General features: G+C 48.0%; 1 protein-coding gene across 2 annotated transcripts; it reads left to right on the forward strand.

Annotated features, from left to right (window-relative positions):
• Positions 1-641: 641 nt before the first annotated feature.
• On the forward strand, positions 642-15925 carry SALL4 (spalt like transcription factor 4). 2 transcript variants are annotated; one of them, XM_054218858.1, is made up of 4 exons: positions 642-1034; positions 9062-11596; positions 12248-12555; positions 13419-15925. In XM_054218858.1, exons 1-4 carry the CDS (start codon positions 965-967, stop codon positions 13839-13841), a joined length of 3336 nt encoding a protein of 1111 aa, XP_054074833.1. In that variant the 5' UTR covers positions 642-964; the 3' UTR covers positions 13842-15925. The 2 variants fall into 2 exon arrangements, with proteins under 2 accessions (XP_054074833.1, XP_054074834.1); XM_054218859.1 differs by lacking the exon at positions 642-1034 and adding an exon at positions 1652-1710.
• Positions 15926-19672: the final 3747 nt, after the last annotated feature.

Genomic DNA, 19672 nt, shown 5'->3' on the forward strand with positions numbered 1-19672 from the left:
CGCCTCTGGCCGCATGGACTCTACCCCCAGTGTGCCACCAAACGCCAGGGGCCACCCAGCTGGGGCGGATTTAAATCTGGAGCATTTTCACGTAGAACCCACCAGCAGAAGAGGGGAATAAAATGAAAATTATTCCACTATGTACATACACAGCTAACTTAGTACAGGCAAACACTTTCAAAGTGGTGTTTTTTCACTTGCTTCAAGTTTTTCGCATGAGCGTTTTACATGTCTAAAGTTTTTATTTTCTGTTAAAAATACTGTTGGCTCAATTTTGCCAGCTTCCCAGAAAGTGAGACTTAAAAGAAGTCTTTAAACAAATGAACCAACGCCAAGCATAATTACGCACCGTCTGGATCCGCTTTTAAAGCCCCTGAACTCGCCCACACCACCGGGAGACCTCCAGCTCGTCCCTTCGGACAATCGGTGCTCTTTCCTTTTCCACCTTATCTAACGACAAAGGGAAGAATTAGCATTGTCCTGGGCTTTGGGAGAAAATAAAAAAAAAAAAAAAGAAAAAAAAGTCTTTAAAGCACAATATAAAAAGCGCAGGTGAGATAACAAAGGTATTGTCCCTCGCCAGCCTGGAAAGTCGGGCTGCCGGGTTGTTTGTTTACTCTCCACGCTGGCTCCTGCCCGGGGGGGGGCTGCCGGGGGGCGGCCCCGGTCCCCGGCGGGGCGCTCGCCTTTGTCGCCCGCCCGGGCGGGCCGGGCCGGGCAGGGACTACATCGCCCAGCGTGCCCCGCTGCGCCCTGATCAATGGACCTTATTTGAATAATCTGTGAGCCCTTGGACTCAGGCCAATCAGCTGTCAGGGACCCATGATAAATCGCAATGCATTATTGATAATCATAATTACTCTGACATGCGCATTCCGCCCAATGGGGGTAATTTCCCAACTCTAGGAATTTGTTGTGAAGAGGAAAATAATTGCTACTATTTTGCTCCCGATGCTGGTGCACCATGTCGCGACGGAAGCAGGCGAAGCCCCAGCACATCAACTCCGAGGAGCAGCCCCCAGATGCTGCAAGTGGTAAGCGCGGAGCCTCCGCGGGTCCCAACTTTCCCGATGCGCGGAGGCGGCGGCGAGGGGCTCTTGCCGGGGGGCTTTTTCCACCCTCGTGTTTCACCCCCCGCTCCTTTTCCCCCAGCTCCCGGCAGAGCCCGACCCCCAGCTCCCCGCAGGCTTTTTGGGGGGCATTTAAATCCCCGCGCCCCTGTGGAGCCCCCAGCTCGGGGTTGTTCCGCGGGGCACCGGCCCCTCGGTATTTCGCGCGGGGGCGGGGGGGATTGGACTTGGGCTGCTCCGGGGCGCAACCCTGCGCGGTGCTGTCCGAAGGGTCCCTCGCCCTGCCTGGCTGGCCGCCCCCCAATGTCGTCCCGTCCTCCCCCCCGGCCGCGCTGCCCTCGGGGTGCAGCCTCATGGGAGGGGAACCCCAAAGCCTCCCTTCGGCGGAGGGCATGGGGGGGGCGGGGGAGGAAGGAATTGCGAACGGTCTTTGCAGGGGTAGGAAACGACTCGAGTTTGGTTTCCCCGATGTATTTAACACTTTCTCGGTAGTTATGAGGATTTTTGTGGGGCTCTTAAAAAAAAAAAGGGGGGGGGGGAGGGCGCTCGGACTATTTTTGTTGGAGATCACAATCGCCCTGGACCTTTTGTAGCTTGACCTCCAGCCATCTTTGATTTCCGACTTCCTAAAATAACTCCGGTGAGCTAATGTGGGGTGTGCGGGAGCGCTTTGTATTTGGGCGCTGTGGGGGGATTTCGGTACCGCAAATCGCCGACCCTCCTTTTCGGGCAGCTGGCGGCCCCGAGCCTGCCTAAGGGAAGGGGAAAGTCTAAATTTGCGCTCAAATTAGCCCTTGAGCTCCTGGTGGGGGTGGTGGGCGTGCAGGGCAAGGGCGGGGGGGCGCTCCCTTGCTGGTGTCCCCCACGGGAGCGGGGAAGGGTCGGGGCTGCCGGACCGTGCCCGGCTTTGCAGGACGGAGCGGCATCTCCCCGCGGGGTGGGGGCTGGCGGCTCCCCGGGCTCCCCCCCGCCTATTGCCGCCCCGGGTGCCGCGGAGCCGGGGGAGCTCCCGCGGTGCCCGTCCCGCCGCGAAGCGAGAGCGGAGCCCGGGAGGGCAGGTCCCGGGTGGGGAAGGTGGTGGTGGTGGGGGCTGCCGGGGAGCTGACCTGGGCTGCGGTTATTTAGAAGAGTTGTTGTGGTCGTTGTGCCCAAACGCTTCTATATGCCCCCCAAAAACTTTCTTTGGGTTCTCTGCCCTCCTAAGGGACGGGTTTTGTGTGGGGTTTTTCCATCCCTAGAGCTGATCGATACAAATGCACGTTACAGGAGCTGCTTATTCCCAGCCCGCAGGAGGTTCGGGCTCTTAATTTTTTTTCCTCCTCCCCCCTCTCTTCTTTGAGTCGAAATGTGCAATTGTTGGGTCCGGTTAATGGTGACTTAAGAAACAGCAAGCTGGCCAGAAGGCAATAAATCCCATGTTTAATGCATGACTGTTTTCCTTTGTGCATATGGTTAGGTTGGGGGATGGAGGTGATGTTTCCACATGTAAATCTCTGCCCACTGCTGGAAAGCCACCTCCGGGGCTGCGCTGAAACAAAAGGGTTAATAACTCCTGATGCGGCCCGCTTGGGGCGGGGGAGGTGTGCGGGGAGGGGAGGATCGCTACACACCGTGCTCTCCGGGGCAATGGCCAGCTGCTTTTTTGTTGTTGATGGTGGTGGGGCTTCTTTTTTTTTTCCCCTCTCCCCCCACCCTCTTTTAACAACAAAACCCTGGCTGGAAATCCCTCCTGCCGCTGGGGCAGCGATCGCGCAGGCCGAGGGGACCCGGCGAAGCTGTCGCCCCGCCGGGGGGGGTTTCTGCCGCCTCGGATGGGGTCGTTTTTTGTGGGTCGTGGGGCTGTTGCGGTGGCCGGAGCGATGGCGGGGGGGGCGGTGCTGCTGCTGCGCGCCGCCCCGCGGCCGCGCTCCGGCGGGACCCTCCGCTGCGGCCCGGGGGGGAAGCGGCCGGTGCGGGTCCCCGCACTGAAACTGCGTGATCTCCGCTTCTGCCACCAGAAATAAAACCCGCGGCTCCGGTGCCCCTTATCGCCCGCAAACCTCCAAAATAGCCCTGGTACGCCCCGCTCCAGGTGTGCCCGTAAATAACAAGTGATGAAGCTGCGTAACAAAGTCGAAATCCCGCAGGGATTTGTGTGGGACATTATCGAGTATATACATAATAGTAATAATAAAATGAAGCCCTTATTTTTTCCTCTTTTTCTTTCCTTTTTTTTTTTTTTTCTTGCAAAGCGATTTGGGACCCACCTCTGTGAACAATGCAGCGTGTTAAGAAACGGTTCTGCTAACCTGGTGATCAATTAACAGGTCAAAAAATCAGCAGGTGGTCACTGGAGAATAATGCTACATACTGAAAATTAGCATTTTCACAAAGGGGTTGAAAATGCCCATTGTGCTGGATCGCTGCCATTAAAAAATGTGATTCATTCTTAAAAAAATAATACAGTATCAAACTGCCACTTTTTCTCAGGGAAAAATTGGAGATTTCCTTTATTTAGATCTGCTTTTCGTGCTTTGAGCTCTGCAGAAGCGGAGAAAGGGGGAAGGGGTGTTTTAACGAGGAAACCCAAGTTTTGTGGTGTTTTTTTAATTATTATTTTAGTTTAATTTCGGGTTGCCCGAGGCTGGCCTGGCCACCGGGGCTGGGGTATCAGCATCCCCCGGCCGTGCCCGGGGTGCTGCAGCCGTGTGAGGGGTGCGAGGGTGCCTGGGAGCCGGGGAGGGGGTGGGAAGGGGGGGGACGGGACGATGCCCGGCTTGTTTTTCCTTTTACGTAAGTGAAACATTATATTGGTTGTAGTGATGAAGGCCTTTTGCTGGGCTCGGCGGCATGTGACGTTTTGACAGAGCTGCTGCTCTAACCTTTGCCTCCTCCCGCTTGCTGTGGGTGGTAAGTTGATGTCAGGCTCACAATTAGGACTCTCATGCAATTGACCTTGGCAGCGGGGTTTGTGCCGTTTAGCTCGGTCTTAAACACTGTACTAGTGTTAAGTGTGGTCCGGGGCAGCCGCGGCGGCGGGGGGACCGGCACCGCCGAGCAGGTAGGGCCGCGGGCGGGTGGCCGCTGCTGCCGCTTCTGGGGCGAAACCTCGGGTTTTTCTTTTTTTTTTTTTTTTTTTTTGCCGTTTATTGCTTTATCTTGCAGCAGGGGCGAGAAGTTTAAAAAAAAAAAAAAAAAAAAAAGTCGTTATAATGTGTAATGCCTGGGTTGGTGTTGAGGCCGGGTGGGTGCCGGAGGCGGGGGGTGCTCCCCGGGGTGGCCCCGCCCGGGGGCGGCCGGTGGCCCGGCGGGGCCGGGGCGGGCAGCGCGGGGCGTGAGTGCCCTCCACCGACCGGCGCCGGGACGCGGGGCTGCGGGAGGCTCCGGCAGGTAACTCCCCGGCGTACTATAAGGCGGCAGACAGAAAATCGGGTGGATTTTTGGGTTTGGTTTTTTTTTTTTTGGTTGTTTTTTTAAAGCCCTTTCGAAAGACGGTGCGGAGAGCGGGGCGGCGGGGGCCCTGCCGTGCCCTCCGTTTGAAGCCAGTGCCTCCCATCTTAACTTTTCCTGCCCGTTTTAACACTTCTCTGCCCTTGGCCGAATATTTCGCTCGAATAAGTGGATAATCAAAAGGACGAATCAGTAGGTAGATAATAAAAAAACCCTAAAGCCTTGAGAGACAACCTGAAAGCACGTGAAATGCTAATTGCTAGGTGTAACACGTTTCTGGCTTGTTCTTGGGTAGAAAAATGCTACTGATCAATTCAGCGTAGAAAACATAAAGGGCATTGGAACATTTCTGTAAGTAATCAGTCGTGTATTTTTCTTACTCGAGGAAGTGGTTTTTTGTCATAGTTACAAAGAAAATGCTTTAAACGGTGTTTTATAGCGGGAGAAGGGAAATTTCGGACAGTTTAAAAGTTCTTGTAAGTTGTAGCTTTTCAGCTGGGAACAGGGAAAAAAAAAAAATCAGGGAAGCACGATGCCTGAGAGCAAGAAGGAGCTGATGGCAGAGGTTTTCATATCTAGGGCTGGAGTGGGTACTTGCTAGTCCTTCATGAGTTAATTTTAACTGTGAAAGTGGATGGTTTTGTTTTTGTTAAAGTAAAAATAGTTGATCAAATGCAGTCTGTGAAAAAAGTAAGCTCACCAAAGGTATTAAACTCTCGAAAAAAAAATAATGGGGGAGGAAAGCTTGAGCTCTGACCATTTCCTCCCAATTCAAGTGAAACATAATTTTATCACAGTTGAGGGGAGGGGGGGAAGGTCAGTAATTGTTCAGGTGAGTGGTAGACCAGCAGCACCCATTTTGAAATTACATCAAACCAGACAAGACTTCGCTCTTCTTTTACTGGTTCCCTTAAAAAAAAAAAAAAAATTAATGCGAGCTGTGTGGATTTTATCAGCCTTCCTTGTCGATGACCGCCTTGTCCTACACAATAGTGGATTTTTTCCATCCATTTGCCAGTGATTCAATCTAACCCCCCTGCTGGGTTTACTGCATTCTTCTAACTTATTGGATAACTAGATGCTGAGAGATAACATTCCTGAAATTCGGGGGTGGGGAGATAAAAAAAAACAGTAGAAGCCCTATCCCTGGGAAGCCTTGGGAGAGGGTTAAGTGAAGTGCACAAGCAATTGCTGTGGCAGGGCTCTGGGCTCCGGTAAATCCTCGTACAGTATGTGGACAGAGCTGGCTGTACAGGGAGGTGTCCTTGCAGAGAAGCCCCACGTTTTCAGACCGTTAAGTTCATGAGATAACTGCTGGGGGGGAGGGCAGGGCTGCGGGGGTTTGGGTAAATGAGGTGCTCTGATTGCAGGCGCTGGGTGCTCCTTCGAGGCTGGGCAGAGGATGTAGCTAGAAATCAAGATGAAGAGTTTCACAGAAGCCGACAGGTTTTTTTAAAGAAACAGTAAATTGCTCTCCTGTGTTATTCCAGCTACTACACAATAATCGAGCATCCTGCTCCCACTGACTGTGTCTTAATAAACCTTTTTTTGAGATAGGGAAAGCTATTATATTCCCTGTTATCTAAGGTAGAAGAGAATATAAGGCACAACTCTTCCCTACTTATCATGCAACAAGTCGGTACGAGCTGGGAATTGAATTTATGTGGAGTCCTGAGCTGTCTGCCTGACTGTCAGACAGGGTAACTGGAAAGTAAACGGTGTGACAGTGGCAGTGGGAGCAGGCAGGGGCAGGGCTGGTAACCTGCCGCACACAGGTCCCTTCCATTTACTGGAGTTTCTTCCTCTGGGATGGCAACTGGTGCTTAGGACCAGAAAAGCTACCTCTGGAGCTTCTCAGAATTATGAAAATTAGGAGCATGGGCTGTGCTGGAGTTTGGAGAAAGGGGCTTTGAATTTACGGTGGTCTTATCAGTGGAAAAGTGGAAAAATAAGAAAGTGCTATTGAGGGCAGGGAGATAAATGATCAGGTGCTTTGAAGCAGTTAAAGTTTGAGGATGTGTCTAGACGTAGTTATCCTGGAATATCTCCTTGGGGGTGGGCAACAGGCTTTCATGCAGACATTTCTGCTCCACTTGAGACATTTTGCATGGCCACTGTGGAGGTGCAAACTGCAGGGTGACATGCATGGGCTCACGGAGGAGGGGCTGTGGGAGAAAGACCTTTGTGCTTTCTAAGGTAGAACCTAAGGTTATTTTGCAACATGGGGAAACTGTGTAGTTGGGCCTGGGAGAATGGACTGTTAAAGCCCTAAACCCTAAAGGATTTGGACAAGAGGTTTTGGTGTTTTAGCCTATTCTGTGGAATACCTGTTGAGTGGATGAAAATAGTTAGGAAACTAATGAAGTAAAGACCTCTCCAGTCAGAGTACAGAGTAGTTATGGAATCTTCTTGTCTTTTTTCAACACCAGTGCTTTCTTTCCCATTATATCTGCTCAGACTCTTGCAAAGATGTGTTTTAAAAACATCCATTCTTGGCTTCAGTTGACCCTAATTTATTGACTGAGTTCTGAATCATGTGCTGCTTGTACTTGTCTGCAGACTGGATTTCTCTGTATATTTTTCCATAGAGTTAAATCAATTTAGGGGCATCAATTTAATGATATTTGGGGCAGGAAATGTATGCTAAAACTATGCTTGTACTCTTCATTTCCTTCACTTGTGGAAGTTGTTTGGGCGGGGGGCGGGGCAGGAATATATAATTCTCCCTGTTTAGATATGAGGGATCCAAACAGTTTTGATCATAGCTGTGCTGAGAGCACCTTTCCCCCACGTTTAAGATACTTGTAACCCCAAAGTGTCTGTGATTAACAGAATTACATACATATACATTTGGATTTATTGCTCTGCACACCATAGCATAACAGGCCTTTGATACTTGCATTTTTTTTTAATTGATCGAGTTGTTTGCTTTTTAAGAAAAATAACAAACTCTCATGTACACTCAATATTAAACAGTTGGAAGTTTGGTTTGTTGAATGTATGTACGATACCCTTGTGACCCTAACAAATGTCAAGGTTTGCAGTATCCTCCCATACAGAGCTCTTATGCTACCCCGAAACAGTAATTCAACGTGCTTGAGTCGTTGCTTGGACATGCTTCCCCTCACCCTGCCCTGTACAGGATATACACATGTATCAGATGTGTGGTTCAGTTACACCTTTAAGATGAAAGCCGCAAATAGCTCCTGCGCTTGCAGAGTCTTGGGTTCCCCTTGTAAGACAGTGCGGGCTTGTAACGTGGAACCAGAGCTGAGCCCCAGGGTGAGTTACTGGAGACGCAAGACCTGAACAGAGGAGATGTCGCAGCGCAGGTTCTCAGCTGTGGTGGAGGTCTGCAGCGTGCCCCGCCGGCCGCGTGGGAGGGGATGCGCTCGGTTACTGCACCCGGGGCACCCATCAAAACTGGGCCAGTTAATTAATGGGACTCACAGGACGTTTCACCTGATGGGGGTCGTTGAATTATCTGCAGTCCTTCCCGCCTCCCCCTCAGCTGTGTGAGCCTCAAGTCTTACCTCCCGAGCCCTCCATGCCCCGTGTGCTCGCCCGCCTCGAGCTGTGTGCGAGTTGTTGTTTGAAGGATGGCTAGACATGAGCAAAAACATCCTGTTTTGGTGTAGAATTTCTCTTAACCTCTCTTCCCGTTCCGATATTTCCCTGAATGATTTTTTTTTTTTTTTTGGTCCGCGTGCAAATTACGCGCAGTCTAATCAGCGGGGTGCTGATGGAGGCAGGGCAGGAGTGGACTGGCTGACCAGCTCTCCTTGCCCCCTCCTCCAAGCTCCCTAAAAGCAGGTGAATTACGGATGTAGTGAAACACCCCGTCCTGAGCGGGTCCAAAACGGCTGCGGGTGTTTTGCGAGCAGGACTTGTTGCTTCGCTCTCTAATATAATCATCAGTATCAATGTAGGCTCGTACCTACGTGTGGGGTTCTGTAAGTTAACCATCTTTTCTTTACTCCTGTGGCTTTTTAGAGGTTGTTTTTAATGTGAGCGTGCTTTTGAAGTATTTAAAAGCTAATATTGGACTTGCTTTTGCTTTTGTCAGCCCTCTTCGGTAGTAATGACTTCCATAATGGCGGAGTGAATGTCATCTAATAGTTCAGTGTGCTGCTCTAAAATTGTTGTGTTAACAATCTTGTGTGAATTTCTGTGAGATGGTGAACTGAGGATTAAAGACTGAAGGGCAAACACAAGTTTATAGGATGTTTTGCTCAATGTTACAATATCTTCTCTGTCTTCCTTGAGGCGTGTTCCTTTGAGCTGTTTTGCAGGTGCTGGCTGCCTTGCTGCACCATCCCTTTACCTCTGTAAAGGGATTTGCGATATTACTGGTTTTATTGAAAACAGAACTAAGATGCGGATTTCTTTGGGGCTGCAAATGAATTAGCAGCAAAACAAAGAGCAGGAGTTCAGATCGAGCTGCAAACTCAATGCCGGTGCCTGGTGTCTTTAACTTGCAATTCAGGCGAAGTCGGTGATCTTAAGAATAGGAAATAGTCTAAATCTAGCTATTAACAATGCGACTTTCGTTTATTTTTAAGGGAGTCCACAAGACGTCCCAGGTGACGGAGATGGTGAAATGAGTTCCAAAAGGTGCCGCACGGAGGAAACTAAAATCTGTGAGAAATGCTGTGCAGAATTCTTTGATCTCTCTGAATTCCTTGAGCATAAGAAAAATTGCACTAAAAATCCACCTGTTCTAATCATGAATGACAGTGAGGGAACAGTACCCCCTGAGAGCTTCTCCGAGTCTTCTCTAGGGAGCTTTCCAAGTGATCGGATGGATAGCAGGGCACGCAAGGACATTCAGGCAAAGGGCTGCACTGGTTCTATGGAAAAGAGAGAAGGAAAAATGGATGCTGAAGCGGTGGGAGGAATGTACCTTAAAATAGAACCCCCCGTCACGCCTGCGGCTCCTGGGCTAAGCTATCTACCAAAATCCAAAGTACCAAACACTAATGTGACTTTGCAGACGATACGTGGCACTAAAGTGGCTGTGAACCAGCGGACCTCCGATGCCATCTCTTCTTCGGCAGCCAGTTTTAATGCTATCCCAATGATCCTGGAGCAGCTCGTGTGTTTGCAGCAGCAGCAACTCCAGCAAATACAGCTGACGGAGCAAATTCGCATTCAGATTGCCATGATGGCTCCCCATGCCCTGCATCCTTCCATAGCAGCTGCTACTGATCCACTAAAAGCTCTGGGCGCTCACATGTCTCAGCAGCTGTCGGCTGCTGTTGCTTTAATCGGACAAAAAGCTGGAAGCCAGAGCCTATCACTGGAATCCTTGAAGCAAGGAAAACTACCTCATTCTAACACTGGCGTTGCGGCCGCCGGCTCGCTGGCTGCTGGGCTTTCCTCCTCCTTCCCCTTGAAGCCGGAGGCAAGCAGAAGCCTCCCTGGCTCCATTTCTCGGTTCCCAAATCCTTTGCTACCTCAGTCCTCCAACTCCGTCATCTTCCAAAATCCGCTTTCGGCCGTTTCTTCTGTAATAGATTCCTCAAAGAAGGGGAAGGGAAAACCTCCCAACATTAGCGTGTCTGAAAGCAAACCGAATGCAGAAGAACCGTTCTTCAAACACAAGTGTAAATTCTGCGGCAAGGTCTTTGGCAATGACAGTGCCCTGCAGATCCACCTCCGCTCCCACACCGGTGAAAGACCCTACAAGTGTAACATTTGTGGTAACCGCTTTACAACCAAAGGAAACCTTAAAGTGCATTTTCAGCGTCATAAAGACAAATACCCCCACATAAAGATGAATCCTTACCCGGTTCCTGAGCACCTGGACAATGTTCCCACCAGCACTGGAATCCCGTATGGGATGTCTGTGCCACTGGATGAGTCTAACCTGATTGTGGATAGCAAACCTCTCCTAACAACCCTGCCTACCTCTGCGGCCACCAGTGCACCTCAGACCGCCTCCAGCCTAGCAGGCGTTAAGGAGTCCCTGCCTGGTACCTTCTCAAATGATCTGCAGTCAAGGCCTTCTCCAGAAAGTGAGGGTGGCTCTTCCTCATCAGGGGCGGTCGGTCATGAATCGGGAACAGAGCAGAGCTTGAGTTCACCACAAGCTACCTGCAGCGTGAGCATCTTCCATGTAAGTGGGTCAAACGAGCAAGGCTCAGAAACATCAAAGCTTCAGCAACTGGTTGAAAATATCGACAAATCCACTGCTGACCCCAACGAGTGCCTGATCTGTCACAGAGTGCTGAGCTGCCAGAGTTCACTCAAAATGCATTATCGTACTCACACTGGAGAGAGGCCGTTCAAGTGCAAAATCTGTGGCCGTGCCTTCTCCACTAAAGGGAACCTTAAAACTCATTATGGTGTCCACCGGGCCAATACTCCTTTGAAGATGCAACATTCATGTCCTATTTGCCAGAAGAAGTTTACAAACGCAGTTGTGTTGCAGCAGCATATCCGCATGCATATGGGGGGACAGATACCCAATACACCGATGCCGGAAAACGCCTGCGACAACACTGATGTGGATCCAGCTGTGGCTGAGAAGAACGGAGACATCAGTCGCCCGGACGAGACCGTGGAAAGCATAGAGATGGAAGAGGACCTGGACTCTCAGGATGGCCCTAGGAGTTCTTCAAAACCTCCTACTCCGTACGATGCACAATCAGAATCTCCATCCACGGCAGCCACCTTCTCTGGTATTGCAGCTCTGGAGAATCAGATGAAGATCGTCAACTCTGCTTTGAACTTGCAGCGGCAAAGCAGCTTGAAGTCTAGTGACAACGGCTCAGCAGAAAGTGATGGCATGACAAATGATTCGTCTTCTGTGGCAGGAGATCCAGATTATCAGAACGGCAGGAGTCCTGCTGCCTCTGAGTCTGCATCGCTCCAGGCTCTGTCCCCAGCCAACAGCCAAGCTGAGAGCGTAAGGTCAAAGTCACCTAGCTTCAACAATCAAGAAGATACAGGCACGGGAAATAAATCAGAGGGTCCTGAGAACACTTCTGCAGAAGTGGAAGGGGTCGTCGGTGCTTTGGATTTAACTTACGGCAATATCGGTCGAAAGGTCATTAAAGAAGAACCCGGCTTACACTTTGCAAATGGAGAATATGGTGAGTAACATGAAATGCTGCAAGAACTTGGTGTGGGGTAGTAGGATTGGAGGAAATCCATCTCTAAAAGGACCAACAGGAGTCAAAACTTCCTCAGCTTTCCCCTCTTCCTTCACCCCTATTAGGATAGAGGCATATGCCCTGGAAACTTTTGCTGACTCACTCAAAATTCAACAAAATTCAGAGACTTAAGTGCTGTCATCTCCTGCAAGGGGGAGCATAGAGGGCCTTAAAATAAATAGAGGCTGTGCACTTAACTGTCTTTCACGGGCTCATCTGATACCTCGCTATAGCTCTCTAAAAGATACACGTTTCTGTGTCGTGGAAAACTGCTTAACCCGAGAGTGTGGCATTAAAACTCTGGAATCTTTTGTGGGGTTTTCGAGCTCTTTAGCACTGAGGCTGATGTTGATCTAAATTTGATCAGAAGGTGAGACTTCCTATCTCCTAAGCTCACCAACAAAAATAGGGATGAACTGATTTTTTTCAGGGCATCCTAGCAAGTGTAATAGCAGCCCTTCCACAGGGCTTTGGAGGGCTTTGCGGTCACACTTGTCAGGCTCTAAAGCCAGGGCCTCTGGTATCTTAGCCAGACTTAAGTTTGGAAGCAGAAGGAATTTGGGATAAATGTTATCTTTGCTTTCTTTCCAGGTCGAAGTAGTATTCCAGCTGCTTTTGTCAGAGCCCCACCAGCCCTTATAAAAATGGAGATGCCCAGCGAGCGTCCCATTAGCACTAGCCATTTCATTGGCCCACCAGCTCTCTCCCCTGGTGTTGCCCCTCTCCTCGTGCCACGACCGAAATTCTGCCGTCCTGCCAAACAGCACATCTGCACTACGTGTGGGAAGAACTTCTCCTCTGCCAGCGCCCTTCAGATTCATGAACGGACCCATACTGGTGAAAAGCCATTTGCCTGCACCATCTGTGGGAGAGCCTTCACAACAAAAGGAAACCTGAAGGTAAGTTGTCCCTTATGTTGTGATCCCCTTTGTTGGGGAAAGTCATACCAGTGAGGGAAAGACTAGCTAATGCTTGTCCTGCCCTTGGGGACAACTTTGATTTTCTTTTTAGTTCCTCAAATGGTTAGCCTTGACTTTTGTGTCTCCTTCCTGATTTTTTTCACACAATTTGCTAAACAGTGTACTGGGATCACACACAGAAGTCTTTGCTACTGTCCTTGACTTCCCTTTTTGGATGGTAGGAAAGACTTAGCCTTACTAAGCAGATTGCTTGATTATTTTCATTTGGATTTCAATGTGTCAAGATATAAGGATTTTATAGACTGAATGCTACAAAATGAGGCCTACAAAATACATGCATCACACTGCACTGCTTGAAACACCATGCAGGATGAGGAGGGATAAAACTGAGAGGATAATCCCGAGATGGCACAAAGTACTTGGGGATTTTGTGTCTAAGCACCTGCTGAAGTCCTGCAAGTCTGTCCTTATTGTCTGTCAAATTAATCCATTTGCTCTCTCGCTTGCACAGAGGCTTCTCGCGTCCCATGAGAACCTCTTTGAGCTCCTCAGTCCTCTTGCATAAATGGGGAGGGAAAATACAGTGAGTGTAAAACCACTTCGGCAGTAAACTAGAGAGCCATAGTGATGTCAGACAGTACATATGTATGATTCAGAGTGTCTTACACACGCCAGCAAGAGAACAAGAACTAGCCAGCTTAAATACTTACCCGAATGCAAGTGGAGTATACGTGACTCCTTTTGAGCAACTTGGCTGTAAGCAAAGTAGAACTTGGGTATACCATAAAAAAAACCCTGCAATATTAATGATTCCCTTCACTTTTTTTTTCCCCCTCTGGAAGGTCCATGTAGGAACTCACATGTGGAATAACTCTGCCAGACGGGGAAGAAGGCTTTCGATTGATAACCCCATGGCTCTGCTGGGGAATGATCCCAAGAAGGTATCTGAAATGTTTCCAAAGGATATAATGCCTCCTTCAGTGAGCATTGACCCCACAGTATGGAATCAGTATGCAGCGGTACTCAGCAATGGCATAGCGATGAAGACTAACGAGATCTCGGTGATCCAGAGCGGTGGCTTACCTGCCCTTCCAGTCACCATTGGGGGTGGTTCGGCAATAAATACCGCTACGGTCTCCAAAATAGATGGGACCCAGTCTGGGACTGGTTCTGATACGGAGAAGGCCAGTGGTGCTGCTGCAGACAATGTGCCAAAACACCAGTTCCCTCACTTCATGGAGGAGAACAAAATTGCTGTTAGTTAAAAACTCAAGTGAAGCTGACGTACAGAAAGAACAAATATATATATACACAAACATATATTTTTAAGAGATTCCACTTCAGCCTCCTATTTTCCTATTGACGTGCAAATGATTTTATGGTTGTCTTTGTAAGAGTTGCCCAGAGTACAATCATGATATTGCTTTGCAAATAGTAAATAATAAAGAATAGGATTTCCTTCTATTTGGAAAGATGCGGGTCTTGCAAAGTAGTTCTTACGTGTGACTTTAATGTGTACAGCCTTACAGAAGTTTCTACAACTTGAAATTCCAAAGGTTAGAATATTTACCTCTTTGTTTAGAGTGAAATATTTGGGGGTTTTGAATAGAGTGGAAACAACCTACTGTTGATGGAAAAGCTTCTATTTACTGATGAGAAATGAAAACTATTAATGCGGGTAAATATCCTAGAATGTCTGCCACCCTCTTAGAAATAGTTTTTTCTGTTTGGATTTTTGGCTCCGTGTGGTTTCTGAATGTACTTTTTACTATAATGGCTATAAAAACTACAAATTTTTTTTTTAATTCCTTTTTTTGCCTCAGAAGTTCTATGAGAAGAAAGTTGCTGTTTTTCTTTAATCACTGCTCCTAAGGAACTAATTCTCTGTATTGTTGACTGCTGCTTATTTAATACTACTACTAGGACAGTCCTCCAAGTATAGTGCCAAAACTCCTACTTCCAAAGATGTGCAGTTTTTCCTAGATGTTTTATTTCAATACCGAGAGCCCCAAACAAGCATGGGTGGGTATGTATATACTTTTTTTTTTTTTTTTTTTCTCTCCTCTCTTGAAAGGGAAGACTTGCCTTGGGAAGTCAGGTCTAAAAGCTCTGCAAGGAATCTCAGGTGACTGTTGCAATTAGGCATGGGAACTGGTTTCCTTAGCAAGAGACTTTTTTATTTTTATTTTTTTTTCATTTGGGTAATTTAGAAGATCAGTCTGTGTAAACCTGTATTTAAATATGAAGTATTCATGCTTAGGTTAAATGTTTTGTGGGTTTTTGGATGGCATTCCTACTCTGGTCATTAAGTTTCTTGGTGGTCTGTGAATTTGCATTCTACCAAAATGGTAATTAATGATCCATGTGTATTGTATGAAGGTTGCTGGGATAGTCATCTGGATTCTAAGTTATCTACCTCATTTTTTCCTTTTGTAGTTGTAGTGTCTATTTTTCTATTAATGACCACTGTAATGAACTGAGATTCAAGCAGATGCTTCCATGCACTATCTGAAACCAAAACCTGATGTATTAGTGGAAGCACCTGAAGACTTACTGGACTGACCTTTCACTATTCCTCTAACGTCTGCTGGAACTGTGTGTGTAATGGGATCTAAACCAGACTGGAAAGTGAGCATTTGGTATGGAAGGACTGAGCAATGGAAAGAAAAGTCTAGTTGTTGACTGCAGGAAATCTTCAAGTCCAGTCTCTGTCGTGGAAGGCCCCAAAAATGCAGATTACCAAAAGTTTGTGTAATGTTGTTGCACCTGATTCTTGCTTATGATCTCTGTATGCCGAGTTGTGCCTTTCCTGCTGGACTTGTAAGTAAGAACATACCAGTACCTGTTTACACTGTAAAATGGATATTGTTACATAGACCATGTGAGAGGCATCCCAATTGTCAAGTTTCTGCGTTGTGAATGTATGACTTTTAAGAACTCTGTAGTTTTGAGTATCTACTGATGCGTTTCTGTTGACATTTTGAGAATAAATTTTGGGATGGCTTTTTCACACTTAGTGCTGAAACTTTTCTGGCAGAGCATTTGTCTCCTGAAGAGCAAATTCAATAGGCAGCATGCTGTCTCACTCCAGCGACTCTGTTTTTAAATCCCTGATCCAGGGTTGTGCTTTAGTTTGTTACTTGAAACAACAGAAAAACTAGGTAGCAGCGCAAGAGTCTCAATGAGTTTCTTGGGAACAGTTGGGGCTTGCCCCAGGGATGTTGGTTCCCACACTAAAATAGAATGGCAGTGATATGTGCGGTAATTCCTGTACTGTGATCACCCTGGAAAGGAATATCAAATTATCAAATTGTGAGTGCCCAAAGATGCTGACTGCATAGAAAAATGATAAATAACTTCTAAAGAGCAAAGGAAAACAGAGTTCTGAAAACAGCCCTGATCGAATGGAAAAGTGCTGAGATTTTGACACTTACTCAGGACCTGAGCTAGTGAGTGTATTTAGTGCTGGGGAGGCAATGGTGTGGAACAAGTCTGCCTTGAAGGTGCGACCTTCCAACAGGGGCAGGGAGCACCCATGCGTGATCACTGCTGCCTGGTCGTGGTGGCCGTTGCACAAGGCTCATGCTTCAGGGTGGAAAAAAGCATAAAGGAAACACGTGTTCTCTAGGCACTACTCCAAGCTCTGGAGGAATGAAAAAAGAACAGGTGGGGAGGGCAGGACCAGGTGTGAGGTGGTCCAGAAAGGTGTGCAAATGGCAAAATAAACAGGAGCAGAAGGAAAGGTAGGAACACATGGTGGATGTGAGGAAAGGTAGAAAACATACAACACTTAACTAGTCTACACAGAGCATGCAGTTGTTTAAAAGCAGTACTGTGGTTCCAGGAGGCAAAATATTTGGTGCAAGATGAAGGTGTGACTGTTCTCTGCTCAGGGAAACCAAGGGATTATAATCCGAGCCACAATGGATGAGGAGTATAGAAAAAGGTCTCAGTGGCGAGAAGTAAATATAAATCTCGGTACTGTTCTCATCCCTGAGCTGATAACCCGCTTTGAGAGCAGCATTGCTCTGGGTGCCCGCTTGGGCTCGCTGCCAGAGCTGCTGCTCTGTGCCCTCAAACCTTGGGCTGGATTTCTGGCTGGTTCCTTACACTGGTGGTGCTGGGAACCCCAGGCAGGAGGTGCTGCCTGTGCAGGACTAAGTGCAGTAGCACTAGGAGCAATGTGGTGCGAAAACAGAGGTGTTGGGTTTCCAGGAGAGGTGGATGGGATCTAAAGACCTGCCCTAACTGGGAAAGCTGCTCTCCAGCGTGGGCCAGCCATGGCTGTTGTGAACAAGTGGTCTGGCTTCCAAAGAGCCTGCGATAACAAGCCTGCTCTCCACCGATGGCTTGATACTAAGCGGTATCACAGTGCTATGAAAATGTCATCAGCATGAGGAAAGGAGCAGTTTTGTTAGCAGGAAGTCAACAAAACCTGCTGTCCTGGGGCTTTGCATCTTGGTAGTATCTGTTGATGTCTCCTCATCCAAACAGCTCCTGAGGTTTGGGGTCTCTCTTAAACGTAGATTCTGAGTCTGTCCCAGGAGGACTGAGCCCACGTTACAGCTTTATCTCAAAAGGTGCCAAGCTGTGGGGCTCTGACTGCCTTTTCGTGACCATCTGTAAGAATGTAATTATGTATTCAGACCTCTGCCTTCTTTAACTGTATTGGTCAACAAGTTGGAAATCAAAGGGAGATGAGGAGGGAGGAGGAGTTTATTAAAGCATGAGCTCTGGATTAGAAATAAAATGTCGGGAAACTGATGGGAAACCAGGACAAGAGGTTTTGGCAAATAGTTGTACCATATCCTGCAGCACGGGGTTGCTCGGGGAATCGGGTAGATGCAGCTGGGGCCTGCCTTGGCCAGGCAGGCGGCAGTGGAAATGAAACGATGGGACTTGGCACAGAGTCACCGCAAGGCTTTACTCTCCAGGCCGCGGTGTCAAGCTCTCACTGTGCCCAAAGCTGTATCATAAGGCAGCTCCAGGCCGGAGCGTAGCAGGATCCCCAGCTAAGCCGCTGTGGGCAAGTCATGGATCTTGTCACAAAACTTGAAGAGCGGGTAGGACCTATCTGACCACTGTCCCCGTGGCAGAAAGTGGGCTGTGCCATAGGGATATTTCTGCTGGAGGGAGCTGGGGGGGACTGTGTTTCTGAAACAAGCGAGACTGGGAATTGGCTGCTCTCCTGTGTACAAGAGCTCAACCAACACCACCTGAAACTCAGCGTGGTGGAACTCATCGCAATGGCAAGTGTTTACAGCAACAATTGCGTCTTAACAATTAAAAAAGACGGCTGATTCTCTTCGTCCCTGTGCTGATGTAAATTAAGAACAAGTTTACCGAAGCTGATGTAGCTCCACTCGTGTGAGAGCAGCAGTGACACGGTATGTGCGCTGTCTCTGCTCGTTAGCCTCTCCTTGTGCCTAAAGGACTCTCCTGTTCTTATTTGTTACTCCTTACTTTGCTCATCGCATAGGGGATTTGCCCGGGCTGTTGTTGCTTTTGCAGAAGTAGCATATTAACTTGCCTGAGCTAAGGTAAAGGCTGGCTTACTTAAAATATTAAATTTGAACTTAATAGTTGCATTGCTTTAAAAAAAAAAAAGTGCAGTAGGTTTACCTTAATGTTTTAGCTCTATTCCTCTAAAGAAACATCACTCTTGACCTACCTTTTCTGTTCAAAACTTTCCAGAAAGTCAATGGGAACTTTGAGGGGTGAGCTTGTCTGAAAATCATGTAGATAACCAGCCCCGCAGGCTGAGCTCAGTGGCTGATTGCCTTTCCAACAGCTGGCAGCGAGGAGCTGGGAGCCTTCCCAGGGCCGCTGATCAATACACCTGGAGGGAAGTGTAAAGGGCCGTTGAGCTTGGATCCACAGAGGGGAAAGGACCTGGCTGAGGTGCTTGAGCTGATGGGAAGGCAGAGAGAGGTTGAAACAAAGAAAAAGGTACAAGTATTGCATTAATTTTTATTTATTCCTGTTGAAAACCACTGTGCTTACTGCAGGGTTTGCAGTACATTTGGAATCGGGAAAAATGGTTCTGTTTGTAAAAATAACAGCTTAGGCAGAAAGCCTTCTTAGCGTCCATGTGATCCCATGAGGTTGCTGCTATGGTGCTGAGGCTTTCTGGGTCTCTCTTTGTGTTGCGTGTTCAGATGCGAGGGCTCTCTGCGTGCGCCTCCCCCAGCCGCCCCGCGCGCGCTCCCCGCTGCCTGCCCTGCCCGAGGCCGGGGGGCTGAGCTCGCGCTGGACTTGCCTGTGTGTGACTTCAGCTCACGTTCATCGCTGACCTAGAAAAGTGTCTGTCACTGCACAGCCACAGCAGGACAGGAAGCATAACTTGGCAGCGGAGAAAAGAACCGGCAATCGCACACTCCTGCCTATTATCATATTATCTATTTCATTATCATATCTTCTCTTTTCTGCACTTTGAATTAATTGCTTATAAAGGGCAGCATTTTTGCAACATTTTGATTGCTGTTAATGCCGCTGATTCTCAAAGCTGTCTGACTTATTGGAAAGCATGCTTTTTAATGCCTATTATAACTGAGTTATGTGCTGAACATCCCAGCTAATCTAAAGCAGCATCCCCCTCTTTTCAAACGTCTTCCTTAGCCTCTCTGGTGTCACATCTTGCAGCTCAAAGATGAACTTCTCTGATTCGATTGTTTCGTGCAGAAAATATCTCAATTTAGAATGAGAACAGGTGGATCTCATTGTGTGCATTATTTTCCAATACTTAGTTTAGGCAAAATTCAGACGTTACTAAAGGTTTGTATAAAAGCACCTCTCTATATAGAAAACTAACAAACAAGTTACCTAGCGGTATTTTTTTAATAGATTTATTTATTTATTTCTAGAAAACACAGAATCTAAATATATGGAGGAAAAGCGGAGGTACTGTCCATGATTTCAAGGTAATGCCTAGAACTGTAAGAGCAAAAGAGAAGAATGTGGTGAAATATAAAGACCACAGCCTCCAACAGCAACGGGCATAGGTCAGGAATCCAAATCCGCTGTTGCAGCGTTTCAACGTCGTAGCAGTGGAGTGCGGTCACCGCTTCCATACTCTTGGAAGCATGAAGGCCATCTC

Source organism: Rissa tridactyla, chromosome 12 (genome assembly GCF_028500815.1).
Source record: "Rissa tridactyla isolate bRisTri1 chromosome 12, bRisTri1.patW.cur.20221130, whole genome shotgun sequence".
In the NCBI taxonomy this organism is placed as follows: domain Eukaryota; kingdom Metazoa; phylum Chordata; class Aves; order Charadriiformes; family Laridae; genus Rissa; species Rissa tridactyla.

Bases quoted from the DNA above. Each gene is read 5' to 3' on its own strand.
- SALL4 (XM_054218858.1), top strand. From the start codon at position 965: ATGTCGCGACGGAAGCAGGCGAAGCCCCAGCACATCAACTCCGAGGAG. The intron at 1,035-9,061 runs GTAAGCGCGGAG...TTTATTTTTAAG, and splicing joins GCCCCCAGATGCTGCAAGTG to GGAGTCCACAAGACGTCCCA. The intron at 12,556-13,418 runs GTAAGTTGTCCC...CCCCTCTGGAAG, and splicing joins CAACAAAAGGAAACCTGAAG to GTCCATGTAGGAACTCACAT.